The sequence below is a fragment of the Euleptes europaea genome, chromosome 10 (assembly GCF_029931775.1).
Source record: "Euleptes europaea isolate rEulEur1 chromosome 10, rEulEur1.hap1, whole genome shotgun sequence".
NCBI lineage: Eukaryota > Metazoa > Chordata > Lepidosauria > Squamata > Sphaerodactylidae > Euleptes > Euleptes europaea.
In genome coordinates this window covers 53,629,655-53,648,252 of record NC_079321.1, presented here as the reverse complement: position 1 = coordinate 53,648,252, position 18,598 = coordinate 53,629,655, and the positions used below count along the sequence as shown (strand labels likewise).

Sequence of the window (18,598 nt, the reverse complement as noted above, 5' to 3'; positions counted from 1 at the left end):
AACAACACACACTCAAAATCCAGTTAAATGACCTCCCCAGTTAAATGGTTGCTCTACCCAACCCTAATAATCACCAACCATTGTTTTCGGGAAGCATCATCTGCCTAGAGCAAGACAAAAAAACCTTACCTTGAAATAAAAATATGTAATGCTACCTGGCCCTGATTACCATTCACACATTTTGAGGACTGCTGTATCTGGAACAATTGGACTGTATCTGGAACAAATGGAGAGAACATTTTAGGTTATTGCCCAATTCCAGTGCCTTCATAAATCACTACTGTGTTTTTTTTTAAAAACTTACTGTATTTACTGTATCTTATTTTTTTCCTAATTGTTACCTGTCTTGGAGACCTGTTGTCAGGGGGAAAGTGGCATTTAAATTCTCACCAAAACAGCAGTTTGACATTTATGTACCGGTCTGCACCAGTACAAGTAACCTATGTCTCTGGTCATCAATAAACGTATTCCCCCCTCCCCAAATTTGAAAGCTGCAGTTTAAACACTTAATGAAACATTTAGTAATTTTTACCATGGCTGTAACTGATTTAATCATTTGATCCTGAATAAGTTAAATAAAGATGTAATCTCTCTAGTACATTTTTATCTCACTCTTCTTCCAAGGAGTTGAGACAAATGTACATGGTTCTCCCTTCCTTACTTTATCCTCATAATGGTCCTGTGAGGTAGGTTAGGCTGAGAGTGCGTGACTGGACCAGGGTCACCTGACAAGTTTCATGGAAGACAGGGGTTTGAACATGGATCTCCCAAACCCTAGTCCAGCGGTGCACAATTCAGACATTTATTTGGGGCCAGACTCATGTTGCATATCCCGGAGCTATCTATAAGGAATAGACTAAGACTCTTTCAGAGGTCACAGCCATTTTTTTAATGGGTTTGGCTATGTCCACATCCTACAAGTGCTGCCTATCCATAGAATCTCTTTGCCAGGCGGGGAGTTGGAAATCTTTACATCTGTTGAACGGAAATCAGCTCATCATTCAGAATTTGGAAGATTGTGTTTTAGAGAGTATTGAACTAAGATACCCTTTGCGCACCTTTGGTGATACTCTGTTTTTGACTTTCCATCTGTCAAAACTGTCCTGGACCCACTGGAAGATGATGTCCAGTTCTGCCTTTCTGAGTTATGCTGGGGTAGGGCAATCATACATAAAAGCCTGTGTTTATATCCCAGTTTGTGTGGCTTGTGTGTGTGTGTTTAGCACAAGGTCCCTGCCTGTTGCCAAGAGGTGGTGCCCTTCCTACTTGTTGACACTGCCCATTCTTGAACCATGTCGTATGAAAACTATTTTTTTCTGTTTGTGTTTCTAACAAATTATCTGTAGCTCGAGGAAAATCTCTCCTTTTTTCTTCCCCAGGTCATGATTCCATTGAGGATTGCTAAACATGAGCAAAACAATAGGATAGAAAGTTAGATCATGATATCTAAGACCGCTGTGCAACCTTTCCCAAATGCTAACGCATAGTATAGCTCTGGCGTGTAACTTCTAAGAATATTAGGTGATTAAAATGTGACAGCTGGTCCTAGCAGGAGATGAATGGGAGTGAGTAAATTTTGTCATGAAGAGTAAACCATAAAACAGCATGGTACTTTTTTCAAACACCAGGACACACATATATTCTGAAAGCGCATCTTTCCTAGTTGTTGGTACTTTTTTGCTTCACTTAATATTCGTACCATTGTAGTTTCAATTATCTTTTAGAAACTGCCATATTTAACATTGCCCTCCAGCCCTTTTTGATGCGTGCATAATTTTAAAACTATTAAATTCCAGATTTGTATATTTGAATTAAACACAATTAATGAATAGAGGGCTGAGTGCTACTTGGAGAATCAGCAGTCCATCAGTGTAAAATGAAAAATGCAGCAGGCAAGGAATATAACTAAAATTGCATGAGAATAGCTGGAAAAATATGTGTATTTTAGTGGACATGTTGAGATCCATAGCTAGGTAGAGAAACAATTGACACCATCTGGAGCTGTTCTTTTGCCAAAATCATGACCTCCTTTCTTTGTTTTTATTTTCAGTTTTTTTTTCCCATTTTCCATGCCTTCAGGAAGGACTGACTCACCTCACCTCTCAGCCCCGGGTTTCCTGCCAGAATTGGCATTATTATTCTCCCTGCCCTTCTCCCAGCTCCATCTGTTCCTTCTTGTTTTCTGCCCTATTTGTCATCTTCTTCTGTTTTTCTCCTTTTCTTCCTTGTGCCCCTTCTGCTTGGTCAGCCCTTCCTTTTTCATTTTCTCCGAAGAAGATTAGAAGATTTTGCACCTTAGTAGTAAAATGCTTTGTGTTTCACTATCCATTATTTTACTAATTTCTTCTTCTAGCATCCCATTTTTGTGTGCAGCATGAACCACAGGGAATTGCACTCTGGTCTCTAATATTATTGTGAGAAATGACCTTGATAAATCATGACTAACTCTACCAATAGCCATTTGAAGCCTTAATAAAGCGTACTAGAGCAAGGAGAGTTGAAGTTTCCAAGCTGCTCAATGAATTTTTTCCCATCACTAACAACTGCAGTTCCTCCAAACTGTCTTTCAGCCGCTGAAAGCTGCCCTTTTTTAACATTCCATCCTACTACTGGTCTTGTCATCACTTGAGTGGTGCATCCCATAATCTTGGTGTGTTGCTCCTCCTTGCTTGCTGTTTGTTCCCTGTCTGTCTGGCCCTATGTTTGTCGGAACCTTCTATCATGGGGCAGTGCAGATACAGTTACTGCGACCACCACTTCTCCTCTCAAGTGCCTTAGCACCTGACTGCAGAGATTATATATTTATACCAGTGTGCAAGTCAACTCCCAGGGATTCCTTGATGAAGGAGATTGTTTGGGTCCATTTCAGTCTGGTGTCAGACCTGGTTATGGCAGTGAAACATCTTTGGTCACTCTTGCGGATGACCTGTGCCAGGAGATGGATGGGGTGTGAGGAGTGTAATCCTGTTGATTCTCCTGGACTTCTTGCTAGCTTTTGACACCATTGGCCATGGTATCATTCTGGACCACCTTTTAGGGTGGGAGGCACTGTTCTGCTGTGTTTCAGCCCTAACCGGAAGATAGGTTTCAGAGGGTGGTGCTGGGGGCTGATGCTCAGCCTCTTGGTCTCTAACATATGGGGTCCTGCAAGGTTGCATCTCCCCCCTCCCCGTGCATTTTAACATCTACACAAAGCTGTTGGGAGAGGTAATCCAGAGGTCTGGACTGGTTTGTTACCAGTATCCAAATGATAGCTCTGTCTTGCACTCTCAGCAGATCCCAGGATGCTGGGGAACCTGAATTTGTGTGGAGGCAGTTGTGGGATGGATGAGGGCTAACAAGATGAAACTTAATCCTGATACAATGGAGGTGCTACTAGTGGAATTGACTCAGGAACTGAGGGTGTCTCTTGTTTTGGATGGGTGCTGCTGGACCTGGGGCTCCTGTTGGATAAACAGGTGGCTTCACCAGCTTCAGCTTTTCCTAGGCAAAAAAGATCTTGCCACTATGGTGCATGCCCTGGTAACAGCTAGATTAGATGGCTGCAGTGTGGTCAATGAAGGCTGTCCTTGAAGCGTGGACATAACTCTTATGTGGCCTTGAAGAGTGAACATGACACAAAGGCTGGCTCCAAGTCCAAGGGAGTGCTTGCAAGATGGAGGAAAAGTATATGAGCCATCATGTCAGGTGCAGATTAAGAGGGTTGCCTTGTACCAGGCTATATATTGTAAGTTTTGGTGTTGAACTTTCAAATTGGGTTGTCATAATTCTGCAAGATGGCTAATTCTCTGCATTGCTTCAAACATACATTTAAATGTATCTGCTGTGGAATACGGTACTTTGACCATGTGGTCCAAATTAATAGCTTGTGCATACAGACCTGCCTCCTTGTGTGTGCATTTTCTCTTCCTCCCCTTTCCCCATCTCTGTTTCTTTCCTGCCTCATACCAGTCTCCAATTTCAGCTCTTCATCCCTCCCACTAAAAATGTTTTTTTTTAAGGTTCCTAGTGTGTGTATGTAGTTAAATACATCTTGGGTTTTTTGTTTTTCCCCACTTCAACCGTTACTCTGAGGGATGGTTTTCCCTACTTCATGGTTTTTCCAAGGCCATATAATCAGCATTCTGTGCTGGAAACAGAAAAATTGTGTGATTTTGATAATAATTTGATCTGTATATTTGTAATATGTTTAAAACTCATTGAATACAGTTCAACAATCTGTTCACTCTACAAGATACCTATATTTATATGCAACATAGTTAAGCATAAGAGAGTCATGAGGGAAAAATCAGAATTTTCTGTCTTTTAGTGGGAAATGGGAAGACAAGTGATTAGTACACAAATAAAAATAACTAGATTAAAGTTATTTAATCTCTTACCCTTTTTGTGTGTGTGTGCTGTCAAGTCACAGCTGACTTATGGCGACCCCTGTAGGATTTTCAAGGCAAGAGATGTTCAATGGTGGTTTGCCATTGCCTGCCTTTGTGTCATGGTCCTGATATTCCTTGGAGATTGCCCATCCAAATACTAAGCAGGGCTGACCCTGTTTAGCTTTGGAGATCTGACGAGATCGGGCTCTGCTATGCTTTAGGAATATTCAGTTTTAATTTGTAAATCTTAAAAATAATTAAGAAGGTGCTACAAAGTATTTAATGAGAGCAGTAAATCTTTGAAGTCAGAGTTTTTTAGTATTCAGACATAGTAGATATATGACATGTTTTGCAGAACTGTGCTGCTTCCTTATTGTGCATGGTTCTGTCCTTTCATGATTTACTTTAATTTTCTCCTACCATGATTATTACGTCAGTGTGAATATGGTCAACGTTTGCCAGAATTGCCTCTTAATCATGATCTGGAGAGGCGATTCTTGGGCTGGACACTGCTGGATGAGGAGGAGGCATATGAGCCTCCACCTTGGCAAACAGTGGTTTGCAGGATGCTTCATTTTTCACTCACTAATACTCACTAAAAAAGAACCAGGGTAGTGTAGTGGTTAAGGTGTCGGACTAGGACCTGGGAAACCCAGGTTCAAATTCCGACTCATGCCATGGAAGCTTGCTGGGTGACCTTGGGCCAGTCACATATTTTCAGGCCTGACCCTGGCAAGTATTTGGAGACCTCCAAGGAATACCAGGGTCATGAGGTGAAAGCAGGTAATGGCAAACCATCTCTGAACATCTCTTGCCTACGGGGTCACCATAAGTCATCTGTGACTTGATGGCAAAACCTCCCCCCTCTCTATAGAGGTATTAGTGTGCTTGGTTGGAGATCACTATTGAGAAGAAAAATGTTTCTGCAACAGCATTTAGTGTGGACGTAGTTAATGCCCCAGAAAGGTTGTTAATTTTACACATGGAAACTTTAGGTTTAATTTTTCAGGATTTGGATTCTCTTAACTAAAGGTGGTTACAGCTCAGCAACTGTGCTGTGGAACTGTGCTGTGGAAATTGATGGAATAGCTTTAACATAGCCTGTTGTGCCTTTTTGGAAAGCAGTAGGCTGTAAACTGCTTCTTGGCAATATGGTTCCCCCCCCCAAAAAAAATCAGAATGTCTCTATAGGAAGAAGTAGGCATATTGGTAATCACTTCACTGCAACTGAATCACTGAAAAGGAAGAGGCTACTTCTACTTCTAGCAGCCTTACTCTTAATTGTCTCATTTTGGCATCTTCTGTCCTCTTTCAAAAATTCATCCAATATATTCTACATTGCAGTGGGAGTCTGAAAATTCTCAGAGACTTACAGCTGCAATTTCAGTTCAGGCAAAACGGTTAATCATTCTAAAGTGAATTAATATGAACAAATCTTAGGCACATGCAGTCTGATTTCCCATCCATTTTATGGTAAGCCAGAGCCTCCCCTTACATCAAAACCAGCAAGCTGAAGTTTTGTGCTCTCCCTCCAAACTGGGTTTGCAAACAACAAACAAAACGGTTTGCAATCCTGGTTTGAACCATTTTACGATCAATAATTTTGACTGTAAATAGGAAAAGTGAAGGGACACAGACCACAGGACTTGTTCATGTATCACATTCCTTGTTGAATCTGAACTGATAGGCTTGCACCCTATCCTCTTTCTCTGCTTCCCCACAGAAAAGGAAGAGGGGGAGTGCTGGTAATTTCCTTCTCCCACTGCAGACCCCCTATTCACCCCCTCCCAACTGTTCTAGCTGTCTGCCGAATGAGACTAGCCTGTATCCATCCAGCCACACAGTTCTAAAGACTTAAAGATACTTAAATTTTCAAAAATGGGGGAGGCAGCGATTCTGCTGATTTCCCCCTCTATCTGTAGATCCCCATTTGTGTTTTTCCTGAGGGCATATTGACCTCCCCAGGAGCAAAATTGGAGGGGACCTTAGTGGTATTCAGTGTGTGTGTGTGTGTGGGGGGGGGGAATTGGCAGAAATGGCTAATGCTATCTTCTGAAAACTTAAGCGCCTTTAGGTTAGTGGTTCCCAATGTGGGGCACACTCCCCACAGGGGGGCAGTTTGATTTTTAAGGGGGGCAATTTGAGAATGAGTTATTAACAGTGAATTTTTTTTATTTCTTATGGTTCTAGGGGCCTCATACAGTATATAAATATATATTATGACAAACACATTTTAAAAATTAAAATCCGAATGTACACGGTGGTCAGCTGGTGACAATGTCACAGGGGAGCATCAGGATTTTAGAGATGCTTAGGTGGGGCATGGCCAAAAAAAAAAAAAGGTTGGGGACCACTGCTTTAGGTCTTAGAACGATGTGGTTTGATTCAAGTCACTATTTTTACTTTCCCCCACCATTAGATCAGAAGACCCCCACTCAGTACTTAGAAATTGCTTTTAAAGGTTTCTTCAGTTTTAAAAGCAGCCAAGCAGCGTTTGGGATGGGACAGAGTCTCCTTGAGATACAGATCCTGCTATCTTGGCCAGTATAGGAAATTTCCATTCTAATATTTTTTTCACAAGAAGGCTTAAAACATAACCAGTCGTTTTCTGATCAATACACTTGGAATATGCAGTAAATTAAACTCTTAAATGTACCTTCGTGAAACGATTCTTCATACCCTGAGGAATTTCATTTCCTTGTGAAGTGTTCTCCAGTATGTTGTGGTGAAACTATCTCAGTCTTGTTTGTTTTTCCTATTTGAGTGGCTCTTGAAAACATCTTGGGGAATTAATGACAAAACTCTGCTTTTAATAAGCGTAACACTGTGAGGCACTGGATTACTATCCTGAATTTGTGAATGTGAATGTGTTGTGAAAGTAAACACTAATGCACTCAAAGCATATGTGGAGGTATTGTTTTGCATGTATTAAGTATGGTGAGGTAACCCATAATCTCAGCCTACCTTTCCTTTCATGGTTTAGGCATGGCATATAATTGCCTCAGTTCTCTGTGTTTAACCGATTACATGCTTTGGTTTTTAAATTGGAGAAAGGTAGCCTTCTATTATATGCCTGAAATGTTTCCGGTCTATAATATCAAATACGCTACCTCAGAACGCTACAGAATTTCCCCTGCCCTCCTTTAAAGATGTACACCCTAAGGTTGCGGTGTCATGCATCACAAATGCATTAGGTACAGAACGCCTTACTTTGGGACACTGATAAGTCACATTAATTGAGACATGGCGAAAGCTGCAAAGTGTGCAGTTTTAAGATCCTAGGACTTCTAGCTCAACAATGCATTATTAATTTATTAATTGGGAAAACTATACATTGAATAGTGCACAAATACATCTTTTAATTATACAGCACTCATGAAGTGGCTAATTTATAGTTAGCAATCATAACATTTTAAGACTTAGTGTGTGCTTCATGTGTTCAATGATTGTTACTGGCTATGAAAGAATATGGAGCAGCAGTGAATAGCTTTTACAGTAGGGGCATACTCTGTAAAGTACGTTTTATAATACTGTCAAATGTTATCAGCTATATTTGAAACAAATTTGAAAGGGATTGCGCAGGGTTGTCAGTTTAAGTGCCCTGGGCAATTTTTGGAGCGCACGTTAGTGACCAGTTGCAATAACTTGGAGCTCTCATTGCTTTGACTGTTATTCCCACATGCAACAGATGGCTCTCGCTGTGAAAGACTGACAAGCTGTGGGATAGCAAAGCATTACTAATAAACCTCATCATATGTTAAACTTGACCTGACATTAATCAGGTTTGGAATGCTACAAATGAATCATGGATAGTAATTAGTGAGCTGATGCTATTAGTGAGCATTAGTACCATACTGTTTTCCTTTTGGAAGGAAGAAAAAAAATCATTTTTATGGTTAATATATAGTTGGTAATATGCAAAATAGGAGCCCCGTGGCGCAGAGTGGTAAGCTGCAGTACTGCAGTCCAAGCTCTGCTCACGACCTGAGTTCGATCCCAACGGAAGTTGGCATCAGGTAGCCGGCTCAAGGTTGACTCAGCCTTCCATCCTTCCGAGGTCGGCAAAATGAGTACCCAGCTTGCTGGGGGTAAAGGGAAGATGACTGGGGAAGGCACTGGCAAACCACCCCGCAAGCAAAGTCTGCCTAGAAAAGTCGGGATGTGACATCACCCCATGGGTCAGGAATGACCCGGTGCTTGACAGGGGACCTTTACCTTTTTTTAAATAAATATGCAACATACTATCTTTAGAACTTCATATGGTGAACTTGCACACTTTTTCCGACCACACAACAATCACCATGACCCAATCAGTTGAAAGTGTGGCCATGTGTTACCACAGGGTCTGCTTCAGTATAAGGCAGCATCATGTGTTCACAGTAATAGTATTAAGAGTTGGTGCACTGTAGCAGGAAGTTCCCAGTTCTAATGTCATCTCCCTTGAAGCAAGTCACAATCCCCTTGTTGCTACTGCTACCCCACCACCAAGCGTACACACGCTGATCTGCGAAAAGAAAGAGAGCGCAACTGCTCCGGTCTGCCTTAGCTTACTCTGCAGAGTGCTGTGATTGAGTCTCAGCATGCCGTATTCTCTGTTTTGCAGCTAGGAAAATACAGCAGCGCTGATGCTGCTTTCACTGCAAGCTCTTTTTCTGTCAGGAGGGAGGAAGTGAACGGGTGTTTCAGATGTGTGCGCTCCGCCTGGTTGCTAGAGGCAGTTTTATTCACCATAGGAGACGAGACGAGTGCCTAGTTGAAAGTCTGAAGAAAAGACATTTGATCGGTTCCTCAGTTTAACCAAGATAAAATAAAGGCATGAGAACTGGAAGGACACATTTTTTATCTCGCATTAAGCCAATAGGGCAAAGCTTTCAGACACATTGTCGAATAGCTGCAGGCAAGTGAGAACTATATGTAAAGCTGAAAATTGCCCCACTAATTCTCAGCACTGGAAGTCATTCCTGGGGCCAACACCCTATTCACTGCTCTGAACAGTTTGTCATAAGTGCTTCCTGTCCAATCAAAATGCTTTTTGGGAGGTGGGGAGAGGAAAAGAGATGTCTTCCGCTTTGAGAGTCATTATTGTAGTCTTTTACACACACCTTAGAGTTCTGTGTTTGGATCTCTGCTCTTCTATGAACTTATGGGAAGATCATAAAAATAAGTATATCTAGAGCCCCCTGAAGGTGTCCAAGTTCTAAAAAAATTTTTTTAAATGAAAGACAGTGAGAGTGGTTGGAAAATGTACTGCCTCATAATTGAGTATGTTCTTGAAAAAAACTTGTACAGTCACTGTATTTGACTCAGTCTTCAGTGGCTTACGTGGAATTGCAATATGCAAAGCATACTTAGCAAAGCTCCTTTGCAAATAGTCAGTTTCTCCAGAGCCTCTAGAAAAGATTCCCTAATATACCATCCTCATTCTTTTTAGCCGAGTATCCATACGATTAATTTAAATGCCTTATGTATCTCCTAAGGGACGTTTAGAATTCTGCTAGCTGGAGAATATATATATTTGAGCTCTGCTGTGTTCAGTGGCCAAACTGTGCTCCACAGTATATATTTTATTCAGCAGGTTCTTTTGATTTCACTTATGTTTCAAATCAGCAAGCTACAGAATCAATAATGCTTTATAATAGTATTCCAGTATGTTGGTCTGGGGAGTCTGAGCTTGTTTTTGTCAGTATTATTCTTCAAACATTGACTTGGGTGTTCACCCTCATCTTTAAGTAGAATAAACACAGTAACCCAATTAAGAAAAACAGAAATAGTAATTGGTTCATATCAAGGGCTAGCTTTTCACAGTTGTTAACCCTACAAGTTGCACTGTAGACATGTTGTCTTCAGGAGTTTATTGAAGTTCATTGCGTAAAAATGCCCTTTGACAACCCAAAAGGTTTGCTTCGACAAATTTTTATCTCCAAAATCTTAGTGTTTCAGAGTAAAATATTTACAAATACATATTTCAGACTTCTGCAGGCTGATAGGTCAAAGAGGGACGCTGGGAAACATTATGTGGCTTTGGAAGGCATATAAAAAGCAAGATGACCTCCAAATGAAAAAAAGTATACCAATTCAAGTTAAACTGGTCAAAAATATTATAACCCATATAGATCTGTTAACACCAGACCTGGCTCCTGTGCAGTTACCATGGGAATATTTGGGGATATTGCCAGCCACACTGTTCATATGAAATGGTGCCTTCTATAGAGATATATAGATGCAGTTGCTCTATAGATGCAGTTGCCCTAATTACTACAATAGCAGCAGATTAGGGGGAAATTATCTGGGATTATAGTAATTGAGAAGGCTTTTCTATATGGTCTTTATTGAAAAACCAGCTCAGAAAAAAATGATAAGTTAATGCAACCAACTGTGATCCCAGCATCACTTTTATGTGCTCCTGAAGCAGTTGTGTGGGATCACTTTGTATGGATCAACTCATAGTGTCTACATAATATAAAGCTGACATTTATCTTTGTTTTTATATAGATGCCATAGAAAATGAAAATTCTGCAGCACAATATTTACCTTGAAATTCCAATAAAAACTTGTTATGTGTTGTGTTTTGCAGCTTCTTGAAGGAAACTTTGCTAGAGAAGTCAGTCATGAAGTGGATGGACTAATTTTTCAGCCTACAGGAGTAAGTTGGCAGGAGTTTGATTTTTATCACTTTAATAACGTTTTCGATATGGGTATTCATCAACTTGGCTACTGAAAATTTCTTCATTTACTGCTGGAAAAATGTTTTTAGCAGTGTAATTTAACATGATCTAAAACCCCTTCTTTCTGGCTTTTAGTAAAATTGTCTGCAGAATCAATTGGCTCCCAAAAGCGATATCTTGCATTATCTTGAAACCTTCACAATAATTTATCCAGTGGTATGTGGGACTTCATATTTTTCCACATGCATCTCTTAATAAATTGACCAAAGGTATAAGTACCTGAGTGTATTCCCTGGATGTTCTTATATTCATGGATATTCAATCCAGTGTTTTTGACTAAATGTGTTAAGAGGATGAGCAAAACGCTGGCACTGTGTGACACATCTTGTTTATTGGGTTATTTGAGAGTTGTGAAAATGAGCAGCAAAAGAGGTAGAACTTTATGTTAATAGAAAAAAGAACAGCATGTTGCAAATACATGTTGATTTGGTAGTTTTCTTAATATACAGAGAAACAGTGTGGAATGGGTAGCTATGCGGAGCAAGTAGGATCAGGAAAGGTAAGCAATAGTATTATTTCCTTCCTTGTTTTAAATTTCTGTGACTTGCTGTAGGTTTAATAAAATATATATTTTCATGTTACCTATACATCTGTCATTAGTATTTTTTGACAATTAAAAATTTATCTTGCAGTTAGAGCTCTAGAAAGGAATGTCAAATGACTTTTATCTTACATAGACAATTCACAGTTATCTCATTTTTCAAGGAGAAAAGTCTTAATGTGATTAAGTGTACATGAGTATAGACATTGTTGAGTAAGCAGTGCCATGGATCCAGCCTGCAATTTATGATGATAGTTTTTTTGTAACTTACAGTAGTAGTAGTAGTAACTACTTCTGTAACTTACAGTAGTAGTAGGGCAATTCTATGTTCTCTAACTGTTGTCTCAGTGTGAGTAACCATATTTTGGGTTCTTAACTGTTTAGGCTTTTGGTGCTTGGAAATGCCATTGGCAGTTAGTCTGAATGCCCTAAACTTTGTTAAATTTTCTCATACTCTGGCATTATTGGGTGTTAAACCCTAGCAAATTGTTTAGGATATCAAATTATCAGATATAAACAGATATTTTTTTTCTCTTCAGTGAGCAGACACAAATGATTTTGGTACAGTTTTTAAACAAAATGAGACTGGATAAGAAAGGTGAAGAAGCACAACATAAAGAGACTGGAAGATGATTAGGTGGTCAGAAGAAATGGCAACAACATTAGTTGTCTACCAGCTTTCATCTGTGGTGAAAAAGCAACCCTTAACTAAAAAAAAGATGAATAGTCTTTGAGTTGATTTATTAAGAAATCCTAAAAGGAGGAGACAGGAATTGGAAACTCATCTTCCACAGGTCTTTAAGAACTCTCTTTTTTAGAAGTAACAACTTTGATTTGATTTTATGGAAGTAAACAAGCAAGTTTGTAGCCAGAGAAGAGGCTTCAGATTCGTAACATGAAATCAGTGTTACAGGTGATAGGAATATATGATTAATTGGAACTCCAAGAAGAAAGATCTCAGGAGTTCCAACCTTTGGGTTAGTAATTGAAGAAAGGTTCTCCTAGGTTCTTAGCTCCGTAAAGGAAAACAAAAACAGCAGAGACAAAACAAGCAAGAAATTTCTTCAGTGCAAGATAATCATACAGAAATGTTGGAAGAGGGGTATAAATTCAGCTCTGGAACTATTTCAGTAGGGTAGCCATGTTTGTCTGTAGTATAAGAGCTAGATTCAAGTCCATTAGCACCTTAGAGACCAACAAGATTTTGGGGGTATAAGCTTTCGAAAGGCAGCTTTGACTCTCAAAAGCTTATACCCCCAAAATCCTGTTGGTGTCTAAGGTGCCAATGAACTCAAATCTAGTGTTGAAACTAGTGTACCAAAGTGGGTAAGAGACTGAGCTATGAACTGGGAAGTTCTCAATTCAGACTTAACCTCTGGTAGGAACCAAACTTGCAGCCAGTCTTTTCTAGCCTCAGCTCTTCTGCCCCCCACATGTCCAGTATGAGGATAACACTGACCTTACAGGGTTGTTGTAAAGAATGCTACAAGAAATATGTATGAATATTCAAAAGTGTGGTGCTTACTGGTATTATTTTTGTTGGAATAGTTAGAAGTATTGGAAATACAGTTTTCCAAAATGAGGTTTCTAACAGTCCAGTCTGCTCTTCCAGCCTAAATTTGCAAAACTACAACACAATAATCCTTCAGATGTGTGACTGATACAGTGTAGGAACATCCTTAGAATGAAGAAAAAAGTTGGAGTATAAAATTTAGCAGCTGGTAAGGGAAATTAGGAACTCCTCTGCATGCATGTAAGTGCAACACATGTACAGATTTCTTTGTCCAGATTTCCAGAAATAAAATTCTTCTTGGCTGTCTGTGTAGCTACCATGCAGGCAGAGAAGGAGGGGGTGTATATACCTGCCTGTAGGTTGAGTCAAGTTAGCTCTAACCTTCTCTGCATGACTGCTTTAAGTGAAATGAGACAGCTGAGCATGTGAGAGAGTATTTTTTTCACTAACCCCTCCCCTCAGGCTAGAGGGCATACAAATTGATTGATAAATACAATTAATCAGTATGTCTTCCTAGGATCACATGAACACTTGGTCCATCAAAGTCAGTATTGTCTACTCAGACTGGCAGTGGCTCTCCAGGGTCTCAGGCAGAGGTCTTTCACATCACCAACTTGCCTAGTCCCTTTGACTGGAGATGCCGGGGATTAAACCTGGGAACTTCTGCATGCCAAGGAGATGCTCTACCACTGAGCCACAGATCAATTTTAAGACACATTTTTCTATTACAAAGCCAGTATTTTCACTAAATAAAAACCCTTGGCAAAAGCAAATGAGCAAAATGTTTATTTTCATAAACAGTTTTGCTATCATTTTCCTTTAATAACTGAAAAGGTCATATATAGCCAATTGTACAGAAATTGTTATTATTTCCTAGATGAAACACTTCATTAAAAAATAAAGTATGAAATGGTCCATTTAGATCTTGACAGCTTAAAACTTATTTCTAAGAGGTTGCTGTAAATTCTTTTGCTTGACATTATCCATGTAATGTAAGCTTATAAAGAAAAATCTTTTCATTTCCATAGCTTTTATATCAAATATGTATGAATGATTATATTGCTAATGGTGCCTTAAAACTTTTGAGAAAATGAAGCTGGCTTATCCATGTTTCTTTTCTCTTGTGTACTTTTGCAAGATATGCTGCTAGCTACTAGCATCTGTGTATAAATACTTCTTGTATTATCTGGAAACCCCATTTTTAGAAAACGGGTGTGGAAAGTAACAATAGTGGAACAGTTGTCTCAGTCTGTTCTCTGTCTCCCTTGCTCTGTTTGTAAGCCATCTAAATGCAGTTGATCCACAGTGCTAAACTACACGTTCGTGATGCCCAGTAATAGTATTGTTTTGGCACTTTATAGCATTTAGAATAAAGTACTTTGACTTGACTAAGGGAAGTGGCTAAAGACTTCATGTCTATGGTAGGCATGCTGTTGACATTCTTAATACACTCTGGGGATAGAAATGAGATGCTACTTCCTTGCTATTGTGTTGTTTCCTCCTTTTGCATTCCCTTGCTTTTGTTCTGCTCATCTCTTTCCTCTGCCTGTCCATCCATGTCAGTGTCCTCTCCTACTTGTCTGTTTTGGGTTTCTCCTCCCAAATCTCATGTCCCCGCTACGTAACTAGAGCACTGCTCAGTTTTTGCAGCTGGTTGAAAATACAGCAGACAAACAATTTAGACAAACAATTGCGTTTTGCAACTGGGACATAGCTTAGTGGTACTTAAGCTCTTCGATAGTTCATATCCGGAAACCATGCAGAAATCAAAGTGCGGTTTTTGACCCTAAAGCTTCGTTATACTTTGGGACTACATATCAGTGCTAGCCTGCACACCAGATAACCTCTTGTAATGATGCCCTTCATTATGTGCTCATTTGCCTGGCACCTTTTTATTGGCAAACCTGGTAAAGACGCTGTTGTTTGCCCAAACTTACAACAGGCCTGTTTTATGCTGTTGTGTCTGTTGCTGCCATCCTAATCGCTGCTTGGATTGATTTTATCTAGTGATGGGCAAATGCTTCCTGGGTTCAGTTTGGAATTGGGATAACTGCAACCCCAGTGCCTTAGATGCTGTATTAGCAGCGTGCCTGAAAACTTTGGAAATGTAGGCCTTAGCCCTGACACTAAGATGTCAGGCACCTTTTAAGTGTGGATGCAGGTGAAACATTATATCTGTATTAGAAGGGGATGAAGAGGCAAAGGGAAGGAGGCAGGGAGAAACAGACTTCCCCCTGCTCCCACCTGAGCTACAGAACTGGGCAGGTAGAAGGAGGAGAGAGGGAAGGAAAGATAGGGGTGGTTCTTACATTGGTTAAATCTCAAAATGAGAAGAATTATCAGATTGTAGTGCTTGCTTTAGATTAGAAGAAAGTATCACAAGCCACTCAATTTTTCATGCTGAACCTAGAGACCTTTGTTGGTCTCTCTAATTTCATCTTACTTTTAGTTTTTAATAAATTATTAAAGTAGCTTTTTATTTGTTAGACAGACTTTGTTTTCCTGCCCTTCTGCAAATAGCATGTGGACAAATTAAATTAGACATATCTTATTAGAGGGAGCAGTACAGACAGCGGTAACTTCAAGAATAATATTTTTTCTTGTGCATAACTTGCAGTTACATGCTTTTTAAAGCAGGTAGCCTGAATTCTTTTTCTGCTGATGGACATTATGATTTTCACTAACTAGTAGGGTTTTGGAAATATCATTCTGAACAAAAGAAAGCATTGATAAAAAAGCAGATGTTTTACATTGCTTATAAATCTGCAGCCCACTTTAGAAGAAAAAAAAAGAATTTGACAGCAAAACAGAATAATTTTACATCTAAGGGATGCTATATATATATATATATATATATATATATATATATATATATATATATATATATATATATATATATATATATATATATATATATAAAATTCTCATTGTGTAAAATCTCTTTTTCATGTGCTTCCTTGTTTCGTTCAAACTAATACTTTCAAAATCCTTTCTTCTTAAATGGTATCAGGGAAAATCATAATGCCCACTCATCAGAAAAATTATTTAGGCTAGCTGTCTTGGAAATTACAGGTGGGATATCTTCAGGCTTTTGAGGCCACTTGATCTTTAAGCAAGCAATCTGCAAAATTGATTTACCTACTACATAGAAGCATTATTGACTCTCTCTTTGAAAAGAAAAGGGCGCATATTTTTATTCATAAAGCCTTTTCCTGATGATTTGTGGCTGCAAATAGGCAGAGATTAAGGTGCTTTAGAAGCATCTATTGAATATCAAAGAAAAGTTTTTATCAGCAACTTCCTAGTTTCAAAACGAGTATTTTTTTCGCTCATATATTTGATTTTGTAGTTTGTGACTTAAGATTTCTTCTAGATATACTGCATGAACCAATCTTACATAAAGCGTATACTTCAGTGTCTTTTAAAAGAGTGTGGTTTTCTAATCTCTTCTTAACATGTATCTGCTTAAATTAAGCTGGCCACATTATCCGGAAATTAAGATATTAAATTTCAATGAGCCACAAATCCTTTATATGAAGGGGAAATCCTTTGTTATACTTTAAAATACGTCTTTCTTTGTCTTTAGAATCAGGGAAATGACAAGAAACTTGAGGAATAAAATTAGCTTTAAACCATAGATATTTTGTAATACTCTTTAACTCTCTCACTGGAATTCATAATGGACTTTTAGTTGTTTACATCATCAATTGCAGGAGGACAAATTAATCATTCTACTACAATTTAAAGGTGCACTTAAAATTGTAATGGTTAATAGTCTATAAAATAACTTCAAAAGCTTATGTTTTGTATCACACCACAGAGCTAATTTTCCCTAAACCACCTCCTAGGGTTTAATTGCTGATTTCTGTTTCTTTGTGCCTTATGATTTTTAAGAAGACCTTTATGTGAACTGGCAAGAGATTTTTCAATAATGTTAATTAGGAACTGTGTATGCAAAGCTAAGATTTGGCTCGACTTGGAATAATTAGACGTAGACGTCCTTGCATTATTATTATTTAATATTAATGTCATTGTAATACCCAAGACATGCTATCATCAGTATTATTGCGTTAAGTCCTATGCAGATATGTATGAATCTTGGTATGAAGATCTGTATTTGAAGAAGAAGGAAAGGCTATCAAATGCTTACAATATAATCTGAAACAAATACAATCTGTTATTTGATTACCACTTTTGGAGAAAAGCTCTAGCAGCACAATATATTTAGAATTCAAAGCAGAACAAAAATTCTACAGTGGTTTTCCTTTATTTATTTATTTAGAATATTTCTATGCCGCCTCTTTAGGGTACTGCTCGAGGTGGCTTACAATTAAAAACCACAATATACAAAAAAAAAAAAAAAAACAAGCTGTTAACAAAACAAACCATTAGACCCAAGCAACATAAAAAGGTCTGTAAAACAGAAGTAGACCATTGAGGTGGGGGCGTAAATGATGGTTTAAGGCACTATGGCCATTTCACGTTACTGGCCCGTAGTTTTCAGGGTTCAATTTCAGTGAAATGTCACTGAATAAAAATATTCTAATTAGGCTAAATATAGATGAAATAACGACATCTTCTCACAATTTTTCATTATGCATGGGCTACTTTATTTTTATTTAGAAAAAATGTGACCCAGTTTGTTTTATTTTGTGATATTTATCCTGTGAACAGCACATAAATTATACTAGTGGTATGTATCCAAGCACATTGAATTTTCCCAAATTCCTCTGTCTTCCTGCATCCCCCAGAAAGTTCATTCCTAGGATCATGGGATTTATGCAGAGGAACAGTAATGTGAGTCAGTGACCTGGAGCGTGGGGGATCAAGGCAATGATCAGAGTGAGTGGGTAGGCTCATATGGGAGAAGGAGGTCCTTAAGGTCTGTTGGTCCCAGGTCGTACAGAGCTTTTAATGTCATTACCAGCACCTTGAATTGAGCACAGAAGCGAATTAGAAGCCAGTGTAGGTAGAACAAGACTGGAGCAATGTGGTCCCTATGACCCATTCCAGTCAACACTGTGACCACAGCATTCTGTACCAACTGTAGCTTCCACATAGAACACATTGCAGTAAGCTAATCTATGTTACCAGGGCATGTACCACAGTGGCAAAATCTTATCAGCCCAGGAAGGGCTGGAGCTGGCTCACCAGCTGAAGCTGCTAAAAGTCACCCCTGGCTACCACTGCCTCCTGTTTATCGAGGAACACTGAGTTTTTAGTGGGATGAGACTTCTTTTACTGGATATGCCTATCTTGATTAATGGTTGTTGGTTATGTGTAAATGTACTGGTCTCTACGTCACTGTGATGTCAGAATTTCTATAGTTGCCTAAACTGTGCTTTAAATCTTTGCAACTGCTGTGGATTCTTTGGGTGTCAGGCACTTGTCTTGATTAATCAATAAAAGTAGTAGTTTTTCTAGAATAAAGACTTTGAACCTATTGGTG

At 39.0% G+C, this 18,598-nt stretch overlaps 1 protein-coding gene across 2 annotated transcripts in view; it reads left to right on the top strand.

Annotated features, from left to right (window-relative positions):
* RNGTT (RNA guanylyltransferase and 5'-phosphatase) overlaps positions 1–18,598 on the top strand; it is a 205,337-nt gene that overhangs the window by 108,127 nt on the left and 78,612 nt on the right. For both annotated transcript variants that reach the window (XM_056856425.1, XM_056856426.1), the window contains exon 12: positions 10,945–11,013. In XM_056856425.1, the coding sequence (XP_056712403.1) occupies positions 10,945–11,013 (69 nt within the window). The remainder of the gene's footprint in view (positions 1–10,944; positions 11,014–18,598) is intronic.